Below are 26,143 nucleotides of genomic sequence, written 5' to 3' on the forward strand. Positions count from 1 at the left end.
ACTTATTTCATGACTTCCTTAAAGGGCCACCACTGATACACGTCTTTTGATCATTCTTCAGCTTGTGCTAGGAGTTTTCTTTGAAGAAAAGAAAATTTTTTTAAGGGACCTGTACCTTAAGAGAATTTCATGGATTTTCTGCTACCAATCATTACCAATCAGTCACACTTAAACACAGACAGGACACCAAGACTAACACAGATGAAGCTTTCCTAAAAGTATAAGAGCTTATCTTGGCTTGGAAAGTCTTGGACTAGGTGGAGAGCCAGATCTCTGATGTAAGCCTTTGTGGAGAAATCCCCCCTGGTGAAAATGTCACCTAAGTGCTTGGTGGGGGGGGGGGCGGGGGCAGTAGGAGGTTATTCCAAGGACAAGCTACCAACCCCAGTCCCTTCATGGTTGCCAAGCTGTAACAGTTACAATTAAGATAGATTGAGGCACAAAGTACCAAGCATGATCAATTTAGTAAAGTATAAATTTACCAATAAAAAGAATTTCTGCTTCCCCAGCAAAGCTAAAATCCCAAATGAGGGGGATGGCTCTCTTTTATAGTTTAGGGAAGTACAGAAAATAGGAAAACTAGCATCACAGATGGAAGAAAAAAATGTTTGGATAGAAATTGGGAATGAGGGCTAACAACTCCTTCCTTCTCTCCTGTGACTAAGAAATACTCATTGTTTGAGTCCAATTGCATCTGCAAGGACCAAGATAGGAAACAAACTCTTTGGATAACAAACCAGACATCCTTGAATAACAGCTTAGTGGTATAAAGATATTAGACCAGACTCCCTGGTGTCCACCTGCACCCTTCAAGTGTAACAGATTTCCCTGACAAGAATAGAACAGTGGTTAATAAGAGAATTGGATTTCTAAACTTAACATTACAGGCCAACTAAACATCTGAATTAAGTTCAGAGTCAAAGAATCATGACTTAAACAGTTACAGCACAAAATCAATGAATTATAAATAGGATCAATTTTAAAAGATACAGAATCAATCTGATTATTTCAATGTAGAAATGACAAGGGAATATATTTCAAGCATAGGAAACACCCAGTGCAGAGACACAAAGACAGGAGATGTAATCTCATACATGAGAAACAATAAGTGGCCTAGTTTACTGAACCATTGAGCAAATGAAGTGACATGTGGTGTCACTTCATTGGAAAGGTAGGGGCCAGGTTGTGACAGGTTTTAAATATCAAAAGAGGCAGCAAGGTACTGCCGTAGAGAGAGTGTAGGTCATAGAGTCAGGAAGACCTGAGTTTGGCTTTAGACTCTTAGTAGCTGGGTTACCTTGAGCAAGCCACTCCATATCTCAGTGTCCATATTTGTAAAGTGGGGATAATAATAGCCCTTACCTCCTAGAATTGTCATGAGGGTAAAATGAGATATTTGTAAAAGAAAAAAAAAGTGCTTTCCAGATCTAAAGTACTATACAAATGTTAGCTATTGTTGTAACTATTATTATTACTACTACATTTGTTACTGGAGAAGGAAATGGCAAACTACTCCAGTATCTTTGCCAAGAAAATCCCAAGTGGAGTTATTGAGAGTTGGACATAACTGAAATAACTGAACAACAACAAAAACATTTGTTACTGGGGGCATTAGGGAGTTAAAACCTTGGCCAGCATTGTCTACCAATATGGAAAGTCTTTGAGAAGAGGCCAAAAATTATATATTATTTCTTTCATCCTTGGACTATGCTAGTTAAGGATTGGTGGTCTCAAGTTCCTCCCCACCCCCACCCCAAAAAAGAACCAAGAACTTTTAGACACATGTTCACAAATTTGGGGATTGAAAACTCTCTCCAGGTTTCAAACTGTTTCAATTGTTGTTTGACATTGTCTTAGTTGAAAATTTAAGTCTAATTTTCACAAGGCTATGAATTTGATTGTGTTTTGGTTTCCTTTCAGAAAAGTCTGCTCAGCAAAGTCAAAGACTCACCTATTTAAAAACAATCAAATAAATCTCATAGGTAATATATAATATAAATAACTTGACATTCTAATTGAAATTAAGCTAATAAGAATAATATTTTGTCTTGGATTGCATCAAACTCAAATGATACCATCAAAATCAACATCATTGTCCTTTTTCCTCTACTTTAATCAAGCAAACATTTAATTATCACCTACTCTATAGGAGGCACTGTGCTAAGCACTAAAAAAAATTTATTTGGAACTTCCTGTCTATTTGTCTAAATGGTCTCTTAAGTGTTCATTCATTTCTAAAGAATTAGTAGAACAAAAATAAAAAATTAGAATTTGTCTGCAATTACTTTGTAGAAAATCCAAAGTTCTTGGTCCCCAAAATATTACGATACTATATCAAGTAAAGCTTACCTCATCACTTATTTCTTGTTAATGATGCTAAAATAGACTTGTAAACTGTGAAAGTCACATACTTCTAAGTTTGGCATTTTAGACCTTCTATGTTCTGGCCAGAAACAAATTTCCAGTTTGCTTCAATCAATACATTTATCCTGAGCTTCACACACAGAAAGCAACTAGCTGTTTCCCAAATATGCCCTGTAGTTTCCAACCTTCACCAGCTTGCAATTGTTTTCATTTCAGCCTAGAATGCTCTCCCCCTCCTAAGTACCTACTAAATAAAATTATTGTAGATCTGGATCAAATTAATTTCTTTCTTTTTCTAAATACCCTAAGGATTGTATGTATGTGTGTATGTATGTACATGTGCACACACATGTGCGTGTACACACCAGAGACAAGAATACAGGTCTTCGTTGTACCATGTTATCTCCTGTGACATGATTAAATAGAGAGTATGAATCAATCCAGTAACAAATATTTTAAAAGCACTTATTATGTGCCAGACATTATGCTAGATTCTGGAAATAAATACAAAAGAGGATGTGACATACTTAGATAGATAGAAAATGGATAAGAAATTATTTGGGGGCAAGAGTACCACCATCTAGGGAGGTCATCAAAATGTTCATATAGAAAATGGTGCTGGAATTGAACTTTGAAGCAAACTCAGGATTCTAAGAGACAAAGGTCAGGGAAAAGTCAATCTCAGTCCAATTATCCTTATAGTTGGTATGATGAAAATCACTATTTGTAACCTGAGAATTCAAATTTCGTTCATGATATTATTACCTCTAGCAGACATCTGCAAATAAATTAAGAAATTATGCTAGTGAGTTTAGTGCTAATGTCCTGTGCCAAATGATAAGAGTGGGAAAGAGGCCATGGGAAAAGGTAAGACTTAAGAAAAGTTAACCTACCCCTTTACCTGGATAAATTCCCATGTTGTGTATCACTTGACCTCTTTTCCTAAAGGTCACATGAATCCATGGAAGTAGTCACAATCACACTAATCCTTCTATATATAACAATTCCTTTTGCCACAAAGGTAACCCTGGGCCTAGGTTATAGAACGTTAGGTCAGTGGAACGAAAGGAATGATGACATGCCCTGCTAATCTGGAAAGATTTCAAGTACAAGCCTAGGGAGGAGCAGTCTGTCTGCTGTCCAATAACCAGCCACACTAAGTTCACCAGAGTTGACTCAATATTTCTTCACCAGCACCTCTAAGAGATTATCCTGTAAGTCACAGAGGGGGTTGAAACCTGCATTGGTGGAACAAGTACTTACACTAACAAAATTATAGTATAAACAATCACCATAAAGGTTAGATCTCAGTAAATTTGCAGAAAAAGTAAATTAATGTTGAAAAATTTGCAAGCATTACAAAGGACAAAGTTCAATACTAAGTAGGGCTATCTACAAAATACACACCATAGGTATTACAAATAAATGTCTGTACTCTAATACGTTTATTAATATGTTTCCAATTACATGTAGAAACAATTTTAATATTCATTTTTTTAATTGAGTTCCAAAATTTCTCTCTCTCCCTCCTATCCCCCCCCCTTAAGAAAGCAAGCAATTTTATATAGGTTATACATGTGCAGTCATGCAAAACATATTTCCAAATAAGTCATATTATGAAAGAAAACACAGACCAAAAAGAAAAGAAAAAACATGGAAAAAAAAGAAAGTAAAAAATAGTATGCTTTGATCTGCATTCAGATTCCACCAGCTCTTTCTCTAGAGGTGGATAACATTTTTCATCATGAGTCCTTTGGAATTATCTTGTATCTTTGTATTTCTGAGAATAACTAAGTCATTCACAGTTGATCATCGTACAATATTACTGTTACTGTGTACTCTAATTTATAATATTATTTTCTTTTTCATTTCTAGTATTTCACCTAATCTAAAGAAAAGTACCCATATAAAACTAATATTTAAAGAAAACCTAATATTAATGGTAAACCTAATATAATGTTATAGATTACATGAAATAAGGGACAATAAAAATAGTCATCATTTGTAAAACCCTTTATAGTCTACAAAGCTCTTTACATATATTATCTTATTTGATCCTCACAACTCTGTGAGGTAGGTTCTATTATTATCCCCATTTTATAGACAAAGAATTTGATGCTAAGAGAAGTTAATCTGCCCAGCGTCAGAAATCTAGCTAGTATCTGAGACAGGATTTGAACGCAAGTGTTTCTACTCCAAATACAGTGCTCTACCCACTGTATTACCTGCTGCAACTATTGGTAGGGGAAGGAGAAGATGGGGGAGAAATCATCAAAGTGTCAGATGATCACTTTGGAACTATATCAACTCTCTAAATAGAGTTCCTATGTGGCCATCCTACTAAAACTACTTTAATCAGTCAATAAACATTTATTAAATGTCTATTCTGTGCTAGGCACTGTGCTAAGCATCACTACTGTCTGAACTACTGAAATTGTTTAATAGATCTTCCTACCTTCATTCACTTCTTTCTTCAAACCAGCCTTCACACTCTTATCTTCCTTTCACAGACCTGGACCTCATAACTCTACAATGACTCCCTGTTGCCAAAGAACCAAAATTCAAACTCTTTCCTCTGGCATTTAGGTTCTACACAAAATAGTATATATAAGCATTTGCTCAGTGTGCTGGCTCTACATGTGCTCAAACTATTCCGATTAGGATTTTAAATTGTGTTATAAGGTGTTCGGAAAGAAATATTGTTAGTCACACAAATATTGACAGCTAAAAATTAACAAATGTTATTCATGGTATTAGATTTCATCATACTTATAATTTAAAAACTTTTCCTTCAAGAGGAACTAGCTGGAGGAAGAAACCAGATAATACAATAAATTAAATTTATTTTTTGCTCATGAGTTTTAATTATGTGTGGATGATATGCTAAAGTACACTAAAATCACTTTGAGGTATTTTGTTTAGTGAAAAAGAAATGTCTATCCTGATAGGGCCAGAATTATAAAAGAGACAAGTAAATTCTAAGAAAAGTTCTAGTGGTTTTGCCCCTGTCCTTGATAGACAGATATCATTCATGCCACAATGGGCAAAAATAAGAAACAGTAACCAGATAACTGAAATTCTATTCCCACTTATTTGTGACTCCCAAGGACCTAAACATGAAGATATTAGTAAAGAAAAGTTAGGGACTAGATCTGTGATTTTTTTGATGGAAGGAATTCTCATAGAATTCCCACACTCCCTCTACCTATAAAGGTTAGCACTTTCTTTGAAACTACATTTAGAGAGCACTAAAGAGGTTAAGGGGTTATGTCCAGGGTCACACAGCCAGGATGTGTCAGAGGAAAGACTAGAACTTAGGTCTTGTTGGCTCCAATGAATATTATCCTCACCACTCTACCCTTAATGTCCCTATGGCAATTCAGTAAATATAGAAGATTTGGTATTAAGTGTATGAATAGTGATATACTATCATTCAAAAACATTAAAATGAAAGTGATGACTTTTAAGAGATAACAGAGAAATACAATTGAAAACAACTCAACACAAAAGATTAACATTTATCCTTGACTTTCCAATCTCAATAAATCACATTTTTGCAAGGATGAGAATATGTATTTGTTAAGAGTAAGTCATCACTTCAGGGAGTGTGTTTCCTCTAAATGACTACAGATTTTGTCAGGAATGCTATGCTTAAGCAGCTGGCAAATATTTTCCATATTCTGGAAATGAGGGTAGAAACAGGCATAAAAAGGTTGAGTGACTTTCCGAAAACCGCATTTATGTTATTAGAATTTGGAATTTGGGGGCAGACTCGGTAGAATTCAAATCTCTAATATAACTACCTTCCTTCCATGGAAGTACTTTACCAATTAAAAAAAAAATGAAGGAAAGAAAGTGAACTAGTTCTGTGATCAGAACATAGAATGAGATTCTAAGTTCAAATACAACTGTAATGTATGGAATTCTGGACTTGAATCCACGAAGACCTGAGTTCAATCTGCCTCTTTCTATGTGGTCCTAGGCACATCACAACTTTTCTGAGCCTCAGCTAATTCATGTTTAAAATGGGCATAATATTACCTAAAGTACCTACCCCCATAGAGTTATCATAAGGCTAAAACATAAAGTGTTTAAAGTGAATATAAAGTGTTTAAACACTTTATAAAGGTCAAATACATTTCTTGTTTATTTGCTTGTTTGGTTATGTCAACTAGGACCCCTAAGTCTTCATTTTGCCATCACTCAGATTAAAACTGATAAAAAGAGAAGCAGTGTTGCACACTGGATAAAGAGCTGGCCTCTGAGCCAGGAAAGCCTAGATCTAAATCCCATTTCTGACACAAACTGGTTGTGTGATCCTAGTGATTTAAACTCTCAGTGACTTAAACTACTCTCTAATAGTAATGTAAGTTGCAGAGGTTTGTTTGTTATTTGTTTGCTGTTGCTTGTCCTTCCTCTTCAAGAGGACCAGCCATCAGGGAGGTGATTCCATGACTTGCAAGTGAATTGGATTTAATTGAGGGAGGTCTTTGCAAAGTTGCCAGCCTCCCTTTCTTCTCTAGAGCCATCTGGGCCCAATAGTGAGCTAGAGATCAGGACGACAGGAGATGGCCCTGGAAGCAGAGACTTTGGCCTTTTTAAGGTAGGTCTTTAAGAGGTCTCAGTTTGACTGAGGTAACATTCATTCAGTGATTAAAGCTAGATGAGAATGAGAAGGCAGAGAATGGCCTCATAGCCCATAAACCACAGGTATTTTTTGAGGTTTAAGCAATCAAAATTTATATTCCTTTGAGCAGACCACCCCCACGAAAGGGTATGATACCCTATGTGGACAGAGGGAAGGGAAAGAAGAAAGAGAAGGAAAGAGGGAAGGAAAGAAGGAGAGAGAGAGAGAAAGAAGAGAGAGAGAGAGAGAGAGAGAGAGAGAAGAGAAGAAAGAAAGAAAGAAAGAAAGAAAGAAAGAAAGAAAGAAAGAAAGAAAGAAAGAAAGAAAGAAAGAAAGAAAGAAAGAAAGAAAGAAAGAAAGAAAGAAAGAAAGAAAGAAAGAAAGAAAGAAAGAAAGAAAGAAAGAAAGAAAGAAAGAAAGAAAGAAAGAAAGAAAGAAAGAAAGAAAAAGAAAAAGTGAGTTGCAGAGAAGGTACTGATTTGCTTTGAAAGAGGAAGTTCCTCACTGGCTGCTTTCTATACCATTGAGTTCAGTTCAAAAAGAATTAATATTTTCTTAAGTATAAGGATAGATGTCCATTGAATGGATCAATCCCACCCCCACTTAATATTAATTACTTTTTCAGGCAAGAACACCTCAACTGAGTCAAACTATAAATTAGGTATGAATGAGGCTTAGACAGCACTAATCAAAAGCATAATAGTAATTATGAGAGGTCCTTGAAAGCCATCAGATTAAATGGTATTATACTACAAAGGAAATACTTTTGGATTGTGTTGTATAACATATCAGACCAGTTCAAAACCCTGCATCAATTCCAGTGATCAATTCCAAGAGAAGAATTTCAGCCAAGCTCTTAAGAAGAATCACTTTGGAGAGTGGGGAGGAAAGAAGAAGGGGTCAAGCAGAGCCTTGGTCTCTTCTCCCAAACCCTTGCCCAGAGGAGGACATTGTAAATTTTGGAGGGCTAAAAAGATTGAGAATGTTTTTTTTTTGGGGGGGCTAGGCAAGGGGGTTAAGTGACATGCCCAGGGTCACACAGCTAGTAAGTGTTATGGCCGCATTTGAACTAAGGTCCTTTTGAATCCACGGCTGGTGCTCTATCCACTGTGCCACCTAGCTGCCCCATAAGACTGATACTTTTTCCATCAGCATCTTTTGCATTGGGAGCCAAAAACAAACCAGACACATTGGGAATCAGCAACTTCAAGACTCTGCAAAAGCCCAGCAGAAAGTTCTACCAGAATTTCATGAACACTCCAAGAAATGAGAAAAGGACTTTCAGGAGTTGCAAACACCCACTTGCCACTTGTGTTTTTTAGAGCTTAAGCCCACTTTCCCCTGGACTTTGTATGTACCTGAGATACTATATATCACAGACTTTGGAGGGAGGGGTTGTTTTATACCATAAGTTCTTGCCATATGCTATCTTATTAATACCTTTATCTAGAAGCTAATTAAGTACATCTGACTAATTAATATCAACTGATAATCCTGGGGGGAAAGCATACTGACAGGGACTCATGCACCATGAAAAGGAAACCACACGCCAACCTCTTTGGATTCAATTTTTCAATTTAATTCAAAAAACATTTACTTACTGTGTACTAAGAACTGGAATTAAGAGGGGTTGAGGAAGGCTTCTTGTAGCAGGTGGGATTTTACTTGGGACTGAAGGAAGCCAGGGAGGTTAGTAGTTGGAATGGAGGAAGGAGAACATTTCAGGAATAGAAAGAATTCCAGGAGCCAAGAAATGGAGCATCTTATTCATGAAACAGCCAGGAGACCAGTGTCACTAGATGGAAGGAAGAGTACAAAGAAGAAGAAGGAGAAGAAGGAGGAGAAGGAGGAGGAGGACAAGGCGAAGAAGAAAGAAAAAGGCTGGAAAGGTAGGAGAACACCAGGTTGGTTAGGAAGGGCTTTGAATAACAGCGCATTTTGTATTTGCTCCTGGAAGCAATAGGAAGAGATTGGAGTTTATGGGGGGGGGGCAGGCTCACGAGTTGACAGAATCATACTTAGTGTTTTAAGAAAATCATTTTAGTAGCTGAATGAAGAATGGATTGGAGTGGGAAGAGATTTGAGGCAGGCAGACCCACCAGCAGGATATTGCAGTAATCAAGGCTTACTCCTAGAACTTGGGGGGGGGGGGTAGGGAGTAGTAGGCTAGGCCCTCTGGGGACTTGACCTGCCAATGAAAGTGGGAATTGGGAAAAATGGGAAATGGGAAAGGCCAAGCTTTCAAAAATGTCCTAATAATATAGTAATCTACATTTGCAATAGCAGACCAAAATATCATTCACATTGTTGTTTGTTTTGGATACAGGGAAGAAGGAACACAATGCCCTTGGATGAGGATGAGTTGTGGTAATAGTGGTTGGGTAATTGAAATTACAGTTTTGAAAACTTTTTGAATAAAGCACTTTGTAGTTTTAGTTGGAAGAATCTGTTGTTCAGATGATGCTATCAGGTTCTTTTCCAAACCTCACTCATTAGGCTAGGGAAGATTTCCTGACATATTTGACATCCAACTGACTGGCACTATAATGGCTCCTTTGCTTTCCAATGAATGTTCCAGATATGCTAACCATCTGAGGAACTAGCTTGGGAAAATCCTATATTTATTGTTTGTTTTTCCCTCCCAGGTGAGCTGACAGTGGAAATTAAGAAAGAACTTAAGAAAAATAAACAATAAAAATAAACATAAAATTAAATGTATAGCTTAAGAAAATTTGAAATGAAATGCAGTTTTTAATTAAAATAATTTGTTAGTATGTGATTATGTTTAATCTTTTAAAATGATACCTTAGAGAGAGAGTCAATATTTTCATCTGGTGCAAATATTCAGATGAAAATGAGGTCAAGGAAGCTGAGTCTTTGCCCAAGGCCACACAGCCAGGAAAAGCCAGGTCTCCTAACTCCCTGTATTATGCTCTTTCCTTCTAAATTTTTTAGTCCAAAAAACCCAGGAACAATTAAATCATGATCTTTATTCACAAAGGGATTATTCTTCTCCACCATTAGCCTAGTACTTATTAGACAAGACCTACACACCCCATTATTCTCACCCCGACTCCGCTTTTCCACCATCATCACTATTGCCTCCATGACCTAACTTACCCCCAAATCAAATGCACATGGTTATTACAAAGAAAAGGATATAAATGAAACTTGTGGCATTTAGCACATCTGATGAACGTATCTGTGAGCTCTAGAGCCTCAAATTTCACAAGGCAGCCAGGGGAAAATTAGCAAATTTGATAGCTCATAGGGATCTCAGGGGTCATTTAGTCAAACCCATACCTAAATTATGACATATCTGACAATCCCCTCAATCCCCTATATTTGATATTTTTCCTGGGTCCCCAGGGGACATTAAGGGAAGGGATTTCTCTAAGACAGGAGACAGAGCCACCAACTTATCCTCAAACTTATTTTGATGCATCAATTGGTATCAAGCAATCCAACAGGAAACACTGTACATAATCTTAGTACTTCTGCCAGATTGAGCAAATCACTTCAAGTCTTAACTGGTTATCTCAAATCATGGCAATGGTCATACTTAGCAATCTTCTGTTTTACAGTCAGATGCTATAGAACAAAGGTATACTTTGAATAGTAATTCCAGCTTCCAAGGCTCTTTCCTAATAACTGCAAAGAAGATCCTCTAATCTCAAACAGGGAAGAGAATAAACAATCAATTACCTAAATCAAAGAGGTTTGAGTAAATCGAGTTCATAGGAGTCACCAAGAAAGAGTTTATTTAGCTCTAAGAGAATTACCACCATAACACAGACTTAAGCCTTTTTCTTACATATACACATTATCTATCTGACATAAACTAGTTCCTTAACTTCAAAGGCTGTTTCATTTTGTCTTTCTAATCCCAGAACCTAACACATAGTAGGCACTTAAATGCTTGCTGATTAACCAACTTCATTAGTGTCTTTACTACAAGTCTTCAAATAGAAAATGAACATCAAAATAGCAGTAAATTCCTCTGTTCTCATTGTCTTCAATCATCATTTATTGCCATTTTAGCATGTCACATGATATTAAAAGGTTAACAGTAATATGTTTATCCTCTTACATATCGGGTAGATAGCTGGAAATTTAAACACCAGTTTGATGTGCTAAAAGTTTATAAAACAAAGGATCAGGTTAAGGACAAGTGATAACTATAAGGTCTCTTTGCACTTTATTTGAAGAATAATCATAGATTTTTTGAGTGGGAAGGATCTTTTGGTCTTCCAAATGAGGAAACTGAGATGCAAAGATGTTCAGTGATTTGTCCAAAATCACAGTAGGGACAGAAAAAGGACTTGAACCTAGGTCCTCTGACTCCAAAGCCAATGCTCTCTCCACTGTACTGGTGTCCTTCCTGACCCATTAGCACCTCTCTCAAAATTCTCAAATTGAGACTTGCTAACTGTTAAATTATTATCACTCTTTCATGGAATGTGATTCTACCATTGCCCAAAAGTCTTAGAAGGTCTACAATTTAAGAATATTATTTATACATATACATATATATATATATATAGTAATTTTGGGGGTCAACTGACACACTTGGGCCTTCTAGTGTTAATGTAACTGTCTAAGCAATAGTTAAAGGCTTATTTAGACCCATAAAAGAGGTGAGAGAAGAGGAAAAGGTAGTATATTACTTCTAACTCAGGGCTGCCCATCCCCATTCCACTCTCAGAAGAAGGAAGGAAAGCAGAAACTGGATTAAAAAGAATTACAGGTCTCCAAAAGTTTGCTTCTACATGGCTGTTCTTGTTTCAACTGCTGCTTTGTTTTTTACTTTAAAAAAAAAATTCCTCATTCCTGTCCAACTCTAAATCGAAACAGAAAAGCAATAGGTGGAAAGAACATTGCGTTCAGTCAATTTGGGTGATTGATTCCAACTCACTTTTTTCTAAATTCACCTTTTAAAACACAGTCAGTATGTCACCTTGAATTTAATCAAGAAGTATGCACTGTGGAAACAGCCAATAAAAACACAAGTGAAAGAAATTTTTATGCAACAGGTGGTGGGGCATGAGTAGGGCTTAAATGGGAAGGTATTCACAAACATATTTTCTTACTCTGGTAAGAGCCCAAAGGAAATTCATTCACAGCTATAGACATGTACAGAAAATGTAGACTGTCGTTTCTTTTCTGGTTTGTTCGGTTTTTTTTTTCAAGGCAATTGGGGTTAAGTGACTTGCTCGGGGTCACACAGCTGGTAAGTGTCATATGTCTGAGACAGCATTTGAACTCAGGTCCTCCTGATTCCGAGGCCAAAGCTCTATCCACTGCGCCACCTAGCTGCCCTCTCTAGACATTCACTTCTTAATGAAATACAGCAGTAAGTTCAGGGAGAAAAGAAAGAAATGTAAACATATTTGACTACGTATAGTCCTAAACCCATGACTAAATCAGTAAACACATTTGGATAAGGAATCTAGAAATCTGCTATAGAAAAAGTCTTTGAAAATTTGCTGTTGAATTTAACAAAACATTTTATTGTTAGTTTGATTCATTATTTATGGAGCATCTTCTATGTTATATGCAAAACAACAATGCTAGCCAGCCACAAAAGGGAGTACAAATACCTTCTAAGGCAAGGTCCCTGCCCTCAGGGAGCTTCAATTTCAATAGGAAATAGGAGGCAAACAGGTGTGAAATGGTTATGTTACCATTTAATTAAGTGGCAAAGGCAATAGGCTTGCCTGGCTATATAAAGTTTTAAACATTGATGGTTAGAGAAGTCATAGCAGGGGTATGCTGGTAAATGTTTAACAACTAACTCCCTGGGGGGAAAAAAGGCTACCCATTTTTAAGTTTGATCAGCATCATTCATTAACTTTTCTTCATTGCTTTCTTAAGTCTAGACAATAATAATGATAATGTCAAGCCCTAAATTGTAGCATTTGCCCGTTTCTGATGCATAAAGGCTCACACTGAAAATTTAACAGGAGGTTCTCATGAGTCTGTAAGAGTTGACTCCAGAACACTCCTGAGTTAAAGAAAGAAATATAAAGAGAATAGAAAATAAGATCCAGGCAGAGAGAGAAAAAAGGGAGAGGAATAGAAAGAGAGAGAGAGAGAGAGAGAGAGAGAGAGAGAGAGAGAGAGAGAGAGAGAGAGGTGGGGGAGAAAGGGAGAGAGAGATAGAGGAAGGGAGGGAAAGAGGGAGAGGAATAGAGAGAGAGGGAGAAAGAGAGAGAGGGAAAGAGGGAGGAATAGAGAGAGAGAGGGAGAGAGAGAGAGGGAAAGAGGGAGAGGAATAGAGAGGGAGAGAGAGGGAAGGAAAGAGGGAGAGGAATAGAGAGAGAGGGAGAGAGGGGGGGGAAAGAGGGAGAGAAATAAAGAGGGAGAGAGAAAGAAGGAAAGGAATAGAGAGAGAGATTAGAACAGTAGAAAAGAAAAGCCAAAGCATTCTAGGTCAAAGAAACAACATGAATTAAGTATATTTAGGCTAATGAGAAGGGCCTGACATGATTGACTATTAGAATGGTGGGAAACAAAAGTTGGAAAAAGAGGCTGGGATTGGACTCCAGAGCGCTTTAAATGCCAAGATCTTTGGAGTTTACTATGTAGATAATTGAGAGTCACTAAGATGTTTTTAAGCAAGGGAAAGATTTTAGAATCTTTGAGATTACAAAAATCTGAACAGGAGGTTTGGACCTAGAGTAGGGCTGGTGAATGATAAAGGTAGGTAAAGATCACTGGGTCTGAAGTGAAAGGACCTTAATCCATTCCATTCTCTGACACTCATTACCAATATCTAATGTTGACCATAAACAAGTCACAAACCTCTCTGGGGCCTCAGTTTTCTCATCTGTAAAATGGTGATTAAGAAAAAATATTTGCAGAGTATTTTCTCATAGGCCTGATGTGAGAAAAGTGCTTTTGTAAACCTCATACAAAAATATAGATACTGAACCTGTTGTTAGTGTCAGACTCCACAAGGAATAAAAATACCCTTTCACTGGAAAGAGGCAAAAGATAGGGGAAAAGGTCATGATCAAACAAGGAAAAGATAGAGTTACAGAATATAAAATGGGATAATTTTTATTATGTAAAATTTTGGAAGATTTTGTGAAAACAAAACCAATGCAGTTAAGATTAGAAGTGGAAAAACAGTTAACTGGGGGAGGGGGGAGGAGGAGATATTTGTAGCAAGTTTCCCTGATAAAGGACTTATATCCATGATATATAAGGAATTGATTTAAATTTGTAAGAATAAGACCAGTGCCCAAAAGATATAATCAAAGGATATAAATAGGCAGTTTTTAAAGGAAGAAATATAAGTTATCTACAATCTTATGAAAAAAAATGCTCCAAATTACAAAGAATTACAGAAGTACACATGATGAAACTCTGAGGTCCACATCACACCCATCAGATTGGCAAAGATGATCAAAATTTTAAAAAAGAAAAATAACAGTTGTTTGAGGGGCTCCAGGATAAAGGGAGCATTGTTTCACATTATGGTCAAGCCACCCTGTAAAGTAATCTGAACTATGCCCAAAAAAGTTACTAAACTATGCATATTCTTTTACCCAGAAATACCACTCTTAGGCCTATGCCCCAAAGAGATCAGAGAAAGAAATAAAAGACTCACATGTACAAAAATATTTATAGCGGCTATTTTAGTGGTGGCAAAGAATTAGAAATTTAGGGATATTGTATCCCCCAAAAAATAAAACAAAAAGAAAAAAGCGTTATTGAAGCATTTTTAATGCACAGAAGAGAACAAAAGGACAAAAAGAATCATAGAAAAATAGCAGTTTTGAAAGTAACATGTTGAATTTGTTATATTTTAAAGGAAAAGCAAGCTATAGATAATAATTTGCAGCTTCATGTATTTCATGCGCTTTTCTCTTCTATTATGTATAAGGAAATGCTCATTTTATTTGGTCCTTGTTCAGAATGAAAATAAATTCAAAGCAAATATAAAAAAGTCACCCTCTAAGGATTCTTCACTTATTAAGAATTACTATGTATTTGTTCTTGACCAATAAATTAAAAAAAAAAAGAATCACAGCCCTGGCCTTAACAAATGCTTGCTAACTTGGTTTGACATGGGAGATAAAAAGAAGATAATTGATCTGGGAAAGCTACACACAGTGCCATGGTTAGGCCCTTGATCCTCACAATCCTCACTTCCTTTCACCTTGAAACATCTGGGTGAGGCTTGACCGACCTCTCTATTGTTCTTTTTTCCTTGCCACCCCGACTTATCTTGCTCTTGAATCTCCTTATCCAACTCTATTAACTTAAGAGTACACAGTTTCCAAATTCTTCCCTACCTAATTGTTTCTAGAATAACCCACACAGTCCCCCTGTGAAGAAAGCACTATTATCACCCCCATTTTACAGATGAAGAAACTGAGGCTGAGAGATGTTAAGTGACTTGCCCATGGCATACAGCTGATAAGGATCTAAGACAACTCAGATCTTTCTTACTCCAAGTCTAGCACTCTATCCACTATGAAACTTATTGTCTCATCTAAATAGAGGTGGATTACCAAATAGATGCATTAGTTAAGTACCTTGAGGTCTCCAGGGAAACTAAAAGGTTGGCCAGTAGAAGCAATCTTTCATTCTTAGAGGCCTTGTGGTATGGCAGAAAATTCAAATGGTTTACTTACATGTTAGAGCCAGCCTATACATGGTATATTGACGTGTGGCCAAAAGCACTAGACCCAGAAGTCCACATGGAGATGTGTGGGCAGATGCAGACAAAAGACCATTGTAAGATCAGAAGCCCTCAGCAAGCCAAGTTTTTTGCATGCCCCATCCTTGACAACCCATTTGTTGGCCTGCTTTCAGCATATTCACTTCATAGGCCTTCCTTAACCAACCTTGCAGATACAACTTTTCATTTTCTGGCACTGCCCTTCAGCCTTCCTTGATACTGTTCCTTATTTTATAGACTCCTTCTGCTGAATAACCAAAATGTTTTGACTCTATTCTGGATTACTGAATGCTGTGTGTCAATCAAAGAAATCGTAATAATAAAAAAAGTAAGAAATGTGTGTGTGGCATTATACATGCTTTTCTTGCTTAAAATTTACCTAGAATATATTAACCATAGTGATATACATTTAAATCATGAATTTATAGAATCTGTATACTGGCCACCATGCAATAACTAATAAATTTAATTGTTGTGATTTTAATATAATATCAAGTTAAATAATTTAATGAAGCAAATAATTTACATATTATCTTTTTTATTCACTCATTTGGTCAACAAAGCATGAACACTGGAGATACACAAGCAAAAATAGTCCCTGTCGTTAAGGAAGTTACATTCAGATGGGGAAGGGGAAGGATCCCAGAAAGGTCATTCTTAAGCTGAGTCTTAAAGGAAGCTAGAAATTCTACCAGACAGAAATTAGGAGAAAGAGCACTGTATTCAATGGTAACAAGCAAGTTCAAAAGAGGGATAAGTTTGAATAGGAATGATAATGAGTTATGCTTTGGACATTTTGAATTTGAGACACCTATGGGACATCCAGTGCAAAGCACCCAATAGATAGCTGGTGATGTGGAATGGAGCTAAGAAGACTAAGGCTGAACAGATCAGGTAACCATCTGGAAGAGATGAAAATTGAATCCATGGAAGATGATAAGATCACCAAGTGAGAGATTATAAAGAAAAGATAACTTAGGACTGAACTATGTGGTACAACTACAATTAGTGAGAATGACATCCAAGAAAGGAGACTGAGAAAGAATGGCCAGACAGATAGGAGATGAAGCAAGAAAAAGCAGGGTCATAAAAACCCATAGAGAGAATACCTAGGAGGAAAAAGTGGTGAACATTGCTAAACATTGCAGAGAGGTTAAGAAGGATGAGAATTGAGAAAAAGCCCTTAGATTTGACAAGAGATTATTGGTAAGTTTGAAAAGAAAAGTTTCAGTTGAATGATAAGGTCCCAAGTCAATTTACAGAAGGTTTAGAAAAGAATGAAAGGAGAAGAAATGCAGGTACTGACTGAAGATGGCTTTTTCAGGTGGGAGAGATAGAGCATGATAGCTGGTGGACACGGAAGGACCTAGTGCAGATTTTTGAAGTGTGGGGAAGATTGGGGTATGTTTGTAGGCGACAAGGAAGGCATCAACAGGTACTGAGTTACTGATGTTTGAAGACAGTAGAGATGATCGTGGAAGCCATCTGCGGGAGAAATGGGCATAGGGTCAAGTGCACCTACAGAGGGCCTGGCTTTGGCAAGGTACACAAGATCTGGGGGCAGAGGACCTGGGTTTGAACCCAGCCCTGCTATCTACTACCTATGTAATGCTGGGCCTCAATTTCATCTTTAAAATGAAAAGAGGGGACTGGAAGACTTCAAAATGTTCTTACAGCCCTGAAGTTACAATCTGATGGCCTCGTTCTCCTCTTTGTAAAATAGATAATTAAATGTACTTTCCAAATCAAAACCACAAAATGTCAGAGATAGAAAAGACCCACGTGATACCTGTTCTAATCCCTGAACTTTTTTGATGAAGAAACTGAAGTCTAGAAAGGTAAAATAAATTGCCAAAGGTGACACAGATAGTAAGTGATAGAGATGAACATGAATCTTCCACCTCTCATTCTAATATTTTCTCCACTACACAAGAAAACTCAATTTAACAGAATTTGTTTAAAATCTATAGGTATAACATTTTAAGATTACAGGATTTTAGAACTGAAGAAGACCTGAAAGGGTATTAAGGCCATTGTCATGAGCCTATCTTCCTATCCTATACCTCAAACCTGTACTCATCCTCTTTTGTGCTACTCATAATAGAAATGGTGGTAACCTCTTTATTTTTGCCCTCAAACTGACCCCCATCCTGTGTCTTTTGGGAACCTTTCGTGTTAGTCATGCATCATCTTCAATCTCTCTATCCATCGGATCCTTCTCTACCTAAAAAACATGATCAGGTCTTCATTAAGTATAAAATACAACATTTTCACTTGGTCTTGCCTTCTACTCAATGTATCAGCCTATTTTCCTCTTCAGTTTCACAGATGAACGGCTTATCTCTTGATTGCTAAATCAAATGATTTGGGGGAATAACTAAACAAACTACTGTACATGAATATTACTACACTAAAAGAAATACAGAAAAGCGACATTTTGGTGAAATTGGGTAAGTTTCTTAATTGACTGATGCAGAGTGAAGTGAGAAAAATCTGGAGAATAATATATACAATAATAACATTCTAAAGAAAAAAAATTTAAAAAACTAAAAAAGTTTGATTCATGCAATGACCAATCATATTTTGAAAAAAGCAATAATAAAGCATGCTACTCTCCTGACAGAGAGGTTATAATCTCAAGGTGTGAAAAAAAGACATTCATTTTCAGATGTAAACAATTTGGTAATTATTTTTTAATTATGCATATTTATTTATGAGGATTTTGTTTTTTTTTTCCATTGAGGTGGGAGGGAGGAAGAAGAGGACTGATAGTTGTCTTTTTGGAAAACTATGACATGAAAGAGGACTCATGCTTAGCCTCAGAAGACAGAACTAAAAGCAATGTGAAGAAGCAGCAGAAAGGCAGATTTAGGCTTGATAGAAGCCAAAACAGTCTAACTGCCCAGGCTATTCCAGAGTAGAATAGGCTGCCATGGTAGCAGATTCCTCTTCACTACAGGTTTATAGTTGTTGTCCTCCATTCTCAAAGAAGACCAAAATTATATCATTATGTTGGAGTCAAGATACAGTGTGTCCGATTGTGGCTGATCAGACCAATATGAGTTGGGAAGGCTCTACCTCAGGTTGGGCACAAATAGTCCACATGAACATTTGGAGTAGAGATGTCTATAAATTTGTGCATCTCGTGGTTTTTTTGAGCTACTATAATTCTCTTGGCTCATAGAGCACAGCACCTTCTTTGTTGTAGGCATGTCATGCTGTGCACCCTTTGCCCATGTTTCCCATGTCTCACAATTGATTCCAAAGTTCTTCAGAAAGACCTTAAGAGTGTCCTTTTATCATTTCTTCTGACCTCCATGTGAGTGCTCGTCTTGTATGAGTTCTTTGTAAAATAGTTTTATGTTTGATGCAAACATACATTTGGCATTTGAACAACATGGCCAGTCCAACAGAGTTGTACTTTCTGCAATAGAATTTCAACACTTAAGAAAGGACCTCAGTGTTCAGTACCTTATCTTGCCAGATGATCTTCAGAATCTTCCTAAGAATTCAAATGGAACCATTTCAGTTTCATGACATGTTGCTGGTATACTGTCCAGGTTTCACAGGCATACAACAATGAGGTCAGCACAATGGCTTTGTAAAAAATTTGGTTTGGTAGGCAGTACCTCTTCTCTCTCACACTTCCCTTTAGAGCCTCCTAAAAACACAAAGCCAGCTCTGGCAATGCGTGTGTCAACAGGCTTATAAGCAAAAGCTGGATGAACACTTGTTGGAGATGTTATGGAAGGAATTCTTAGACTTGATTGGCCTTGAAGGTACTTGCCAACTCAGTTCCTAAGATCTCTGCCTTCTAGAATTATTAGAATCTTCATCTTCTTTCAAGGGTCAGGTGCTCACTCTTCCCAACTGAAACTTTTCTTTCCCTCTCTAAGCATCCCAAGAAAACTTTGCCTAGATTTCTTTTTTGCCCTATAACTTTCTGTATTGTATTATGCCTACTTGTGTACATTTCATATCCAACTCTACCAATAGTAGACTATATAAGCACCTTGAAGGAAGGGACCACGTGAGTTTTGTTTTTGTATTCCCACCATCACTTAATTCAGGGCCTTGAATAGACCTATATACCTATACTATATATCTTCTATACCTTAGTGGATCTGTGATTTCATCAATATGGTTATTCCTGTCAACAATGCTTATCATAAACCGTCTATGTCATTCTCATCCTCTCAAACTCATCCATACCTTCCTATAAATCTGGTTTTGAATTCTTGATATTTCCAGGATGCCAATGGAGCCGTCCTTCAACTATCCATCTATCTCATTATATAATAAGCCAATCTTTTCTTTTCCCTCAGTCATATGTTTCTCTGATGACAATCTTTAGACAACAGACTTCCTCTGTCCAATTCCTCATTTAAAATGTACTGTAGCCTGTTCGTGCCCACCAGGGACATCTCTGTGACTTTAGTAGGCACTTAATAGAGGTTTAGTTGACCTGAATCTGCTCATTTTACCAATGAGAGATCCAAAAGAGGTAACATGATTTACCAATGTCATAGAGTAGGTGGCAGAGGTAGGATTTGAACTCAGGTTTTTTGACTCCATGTACAATTCTTTTTCTACCACGCTACATGGGCTCCCTCAGTCAAGATCATCTGCTGAACATGTGAGTATTTCTAAAGGTATATTTAGAGCAAGGGTCCTTAACCTGGATTCATGGGCAAATTTCGGGGTGATTCAAGAACTTGAATGGGAAAAATTACATCTTTGTTTTCACTAACTTTTGGTTTCTTCTGTAATCCTACGTGTTTTATTTGATGTATCTAATGACATTATTCTAAGAAGGGATCCATAGGTTTCACTAGACTACCAAAAGGGTCCATGACATGAAAAAAAGTTAAGAACCCCTGCTCTGGAGGTTCTTATAGCTATGGCACAGTAGCATCACTATAGCACATCACTAATAGCACTGAATGGTAATTTTTCCAAGCATGATTCAAAGTATATAAGTCTCTGAAAATACTCACCACCCTACAAGCTGAAGTTGGCTCCTGCTTGCTTAATCTATAAGTGAGTGGGCATTTTAGGCAAGTTTTACAAAACTGAATATATCAAACGGTGAGTAAAGCATAAGAAATTTAATACCTTCATGATACTAAACTCATGGTACAGAGCCTCAGCAGGCCCTCACCACTATGACAGTTCTTGTGTCATTCCCCTAAGCAACTATTCCAATTTCTTTTTCTTTGTACTGGCTACCCTAACCCCCTCCCTACCTACTTTTATAGCAAGCGGTCTATCTGAAGCTGTCTCATGTGAATTCCTTTGTGTTACCTCCTCTACCTCTCAAACTTTCTCAACATCATCACCTTCTTTCTTCCCTGCTTTTTCTCACAGGAGGATATTCCCACTCACTAAAGCATAGCCTAATACCCTTCCCTAACTCCCTAATCCTATTGTCTTCCACCTCCTCCAGAATCTTGCTCAACACTCATCCTCTATCTCTCCCTTGCCATCATCTCCTTGCTCAGGTATCCCCAGTTATGGGAGAAAAAAAAAACCTCCACCATCCACTTACTTTCTACCCCAATAAGCTACCATTCTCTTCCTTCTCCAATGTTATTTTTTTCAAGTTGTCTTATACCTGATGCCTTTTCTTCATCACTACTTCAACCCCTTATAATCAGGTCTGTACCACCCTACATCTCTAAAGTGATTTCCTAAGTATTAAATCCAATGGTCATTTTTCAGTTGTCATCATTCCTGACCTTTCCAAAGCTTTTAAAAAATACTTTCAGGGGCAGCTAGGTGGCGCAATGGATAGAGCACCGGCCCTGGATTCAGGAGGACCTGAGTTCAAATCCGACCTCAAACACATAACACTTGCTGTGTGACCCTGGGCAAGTCACTTAACCCCATTGCCTAGCCAAAAAAAAAACCTTTCTTTTTATTATGTGCTTAACAACATGAATATTTCCTAAACATAAAGGCCTTAGGTAAATCCTTTTTTTCTCTCTCTCTCCTTTCAGTTTCTTTAACTCTCTAAGAACCCTTCTGTCTCCTTTGCTGGCTCCTCATTCTCTTCCCAAACACCTTGATTATGACTGTCCCAGGAAGGTTTGTTTGTCCTAGGTCCTCTTTTCTTCTCTCTATATACTCTCCCTTTCACCCATGCCTTCAACCACTCCCCTTTAAGCAAATAACTACCAAAACTTTATCTCTGATCCTGACCTCACTTCTGAGCATCATATCTTATTTTAACAACCTATAATAGCTCTCCACCCTGAGGTCATATCAATACCTCAATTTCAACATGTTCAAAATTAGTTTCAGTAACTTCCCCCACATAAAACTTACTTCTTCTGACTTCATTATTTCTGTTTATAGCAAATCCATTCACCTTATTTCCTATGTTCAGAAGGTTGGAATTATCTTTGATGCTTCCATTTTCCTCACTCCTCAAATCTATTCTATTATCAGGTCCTGTCAATTCCACCTCCTCATTATTGCTCACATCCATCCCACTTCCCTCCTCACTAGTCCCGTTGACTCCAACCTAATAGAGACCTTCCCTGCTACCACCCCTGAAATACTACAATGGAGAGTCCCATCTCCCACTTCATAACTGCATATCCCTATTAGAATAATCTTCCTTATGCCTGTACCTAAGAATTGTCTTACTCCTTTGCTCAGAAATCTTCAGCAGCTCCCTGTCGTCCACCAAAGAAAGTTCAAACTCCACTGCCTGACATTTAATATCCTCCACAATACGGTGCCACCTTATTTTCCCAAACTTATCTCACAAATTCAGAGTTAGAAAGGGCATTGGAGACTATCTAGTCCAATTTGTACACCACCAATAATTCCCTCAATGACATCACCAACAAGTGGTCGTCCAGCCTCTGTTGCAGGGTAGGGGCTCAGGAAGTATGGTCAGAGGCAGACCATAGAATTTTTGGATAACTCTTGTCTGGAAGGTGTTTGTAGGACTTTCCCCTCTTATATTAACTCTAAATCTGCCTCTTTCACCCACTGGCACTATTTCTGCCCTTTCAGGCCATGTGAATTAAGTCAAATTCCTTTTCAGCCTGAAGTTCCTTCCCACCCCACTCCCAGTCCAATAAAACTAGCAGTTATTAAGCGCCTACTTTGTATAAGGCACTGGAAATACAAAGACAACCCAAAACAAACCAGTCCGTGACCTCTAGTAACTTACAGGATAAATGTTAATAATTTCTTCAATCCATCCTCACATGACATCCTTTCCCAACATTTTACCATCTCTCTCTCTGTCTTCATAACACTCCCTTGCACGCACTCTGTACTCTAACCAAACTGGAGTACTACTTTTCTTTCCCCACTCACTGGGTTCTCATGTTTCAAAGCCTTACTTTACATTGTTCCTTGCATCTGCATTGTCTTCCCTTCCCTTCCCTTCTTCTCCAGGGATATGCAGTATTTATCCATCTTTTAAAGCCTGAGTTGTCACTGCCTCCTTAAAGCTTTCTCTGATTCCTCTCTTTTAACAAGACCTGACATAGTGCTTTGGGCTGTAACTCTCCTAAGACCATAGCTCAGAGCTAGAAGGAACCTTACAGGACAATAAACACAAGTTTTACAGATGAGGTAACTGAAGCCCATTGAAGTTGAGTGACTTTTCCAAAGCCAAACAGGTAGGAAGCTTCAGAGGCAAGACTGAAACTGAAGTTCTCTGACTCCAGAGACAGTGTTCTTTTATCTATACCAAGATTCTTCCCTACTGCATTTATTATGTAGCATGAGCAGAAGGAAAGTAGCTTTGATTAAAAAAAAATGAAAAATGAAAAATAACATAGCCTAGAATTAAGTAAGCGCAAGAAAAGCTAAGTGATGCAATGGATTGAGCTCCAGTCCTAAAGTCAGGAAGACCTGAGTTCAGATCTGGACTCAGATACTTACTGGCTTTGTGACCCTGGGCAAGTCACTTAACCTTGTTTGCCAGTTTCCTCATCTGTTAAATGAGCTGTAGAAGGAAATGGCAAACCACCCCAGTATCTTTGCCAAGGAAACCCCAAATGGGGTCACAAAAAGTCAGACACAGGGGCAGCTAGCTGGTGCAGTGGATAGAGCATTGGCCCTGGATTCAGGAGGACCTGAGTTCAAATCCGGCCTCAGACACAGGCCTGTGTGACTTTGGGCAAATCACTTAGCCCCATTGCCTAACCGGAAAAAAAAGAAGTCAGACACAACTCTTGAACAACTAATAAGGGAACATACTACAGAAGTTATAAAAATAATCAGTATAACATCCTATAATGCGTGAATATTGACTTGCATATTGAATGAAAATGGAAATTCCTAAACAGTAACCAATAAGATGACAAAACAATTTTTTGAAATTCATGATTACCTTTTCAAAAGCCTACTTTAATCTTATCTTAAACCAAGATAAGCTTAAAGTAAGCCAACTTATCTTAAGTTTTGGCCTGGTCCAAACAGGCCAAAACTCCAGTGACCTTTTATCTCTGCACCTTTCTTTACCCAAAGGATATAAAAACAAAAGAAAGGCCATAAACTTACTCAGTACTAAACCTATCAAATACCTTCCCTGTTTTGCTAACTCTATAGAAAACTTCAGCCTTTCTAGGCTTATTGAAGATTTAACTCCAAGGTGGTGGTGTTCTTTTTAATCATTTTGTTTAAAGTCTTCATAACTCAACTTCTTAAAAAAAAAAAGCTATACAAGTCACAAAGAATACCTCAAATTCATTAAGAGAATAGTGGTGAACAGTCATTACACTTATTGAAACAGAGTTGAGCTTTTCAAAAAAAATAGATCGACATCAATATATTGATACACTGCACAATATATTATGCTTATATGAAAGTATGATGTATTTCCACTTATCTGAAAGTCAGCATAGTGGGATAGAGTACTGGCTTTGGTATAACCAAGATCTAGGTGTAAGTCTCACCTCTCTCTCACTTGCCCACCTCTCCCACCCTGCCATCCAGGCAGTGTGACCCACAACTTCTCAGTGACCCGGGAAACTCTTAACACTAAACTGAAAAGTAATTGCTCCACCTGGTTAGAAGTTTCCTCACCTAGAGCTCCCTACAGTAAAGAAATCACAGGTCCAGTTTTTTAAAGGATATTATTAAAATTGTTAGAATCACATTTTAATAGTGGTGACACATGATGTGATTATTCTGTGTAATTATTAACGTGGTGATGATAATAATTACAGTAACTCTCCACATTTCCAGCACTCCAATTGTAGTGAGACAGCCACTCTTGTTGCTGGTACCTTTCCAGGCTGTCAGTCTGTCCTTCAGTCAGTTTGTCTGTCGGTCAGTTTGTCTATCAGTTTGCCTGTCTGCCTGTCTTGTCAGTATGTCAGCCAGTATGTCTGTCTTGTCAGTTTGTCAGTCTGTCTGTCAATCTCAAGTCAGTTTGTCAGTTTGCCTGTCTGCTTCTCTTGTCAGTCTGTCAGTCCAATAGTCTTTCTGTCTTGTCAGTCTGTCAGTCAGTCTGTCAATCTATCTGCCTGCCTCCCTGCCTGCCCACAGTCTGCCCCGGAGCCAGGTGGTCAGATCACACGCTCTGGGCAGGGCTAGAGTAGCGCCCTTTCCAGCAAGTACTGCGGGCCCGGCACTGGCTCCGGGCAGAGGCGGAGAACAGGCGGCACCTGCTCCCGAGAGTCCTGGGGCGGGCCACTGGGGCGGTCCCGGACGGTCCGAAGGACCTCACTCACCAGCGATAGCACTTTGTACGTGTTGGGATCCTTGGCTTTGTGCGCCCGCGCGCCTTTTTCTGGCTGCTGCTCATCCCCCAAGTCCAGGGGAGCCAGCATGTTCACAGCCGCCTGCGGATCCCCGGCAGCGTCCCCGTAGCCCTGCTCCTTGCCGGTTCCCGCGCGGCTCTCCTTGGTGCCCCGGTGACTCCCGCTGCAGCCGTCCCTCTCCATGGTTGGCTCAGGCTTTCCGCTTCTCCGGCTCCTCTGCCGGCTGCCTTGCTTTAATAAGAGCCACTGAGGGCGGCCTGGCCCCTAGGACTCCGCCCCCTCCTTCAGCCAGCCTCCTTCCAGACCCTTGGCTCTTTTCCCCTAGCCAGTAATGTAAAATGTGAGGGGGAGAGCGGCCCAACGCCCCGGATTATTTGGCTTCCTGTCTGATTTCGGGCATTCTGGCTGTTGGGGTTATTTTGGGTGTTTTACGTGTATGTCTCTTTAACTTCCCCCAAAGCCTTTCTTTCCCCTCACCCCACCCCGGGCACCATCTGAAGACTTGCAGGAATCGCCCTGCTCAGTACCTTAGTATTGCCTGGATTTTGCAGCGTGTGGTCTGCAGAGGGCATGAGATCATGTGGCCCCAAAATAGTGCGAGAGGAGGAGAAGGAGGAGGATGGATGGATGCTGTTTATAAGGGAACAGGAGAACGAGCTTGGGACTCTTCTGTGTGACTTTGTAGGCAAACTGGAACGGGTGGGAGGCAGACGGCCCGCTGCTGTT

General features: G+C 38.4%; 1 protein-coding gene across 1 annotated transcript in view; it reads right to left on the bottom strand.

Annotated features, from left to right (window-relative positions):
• ENPP1 (ectonucleotide pyrophosphatase/phosphodiesterase 1) overlaps window positions 1-25,816 on the bottom strand; it is a 113,733-nt gene extending 87,917 nt beyond the window's left edge. The window contains exon 1 of the mRNA XM_020987073.2: window positions 25,388-25,816. Within this exon, the coding sequence (XP_020842732.1) occupies window positions 25,388-25,600 (213 nt within the window). The 5' untranslated portion in view covers window positions 25,601-25,816. The remainder of the gene's footprint in view (window positions 1-25,387) is intronic.
• Window positions 25,817-26,143: the final 327 nt, after the last annotated feature.

This window comes from Phascolarctos cinereus, unplaced genomic scaffold (genome assembly GCF_003287225.1).
Source record: "Phascolarctos cinereus isolate Bilbo 61053 unplaced genomic scaffold, phaCin_HiC Scaffold_5;HRSCAF=322, whole genome shotgun sequence".
Classification (NCBI taxonomy): domain Eukaryota; kingdom Metazoa; phylum Chordata; class Mammalia; order Diprotodontia; family Phascolarctidae; genus Phascolarctos; species Phascolarctos cinereus.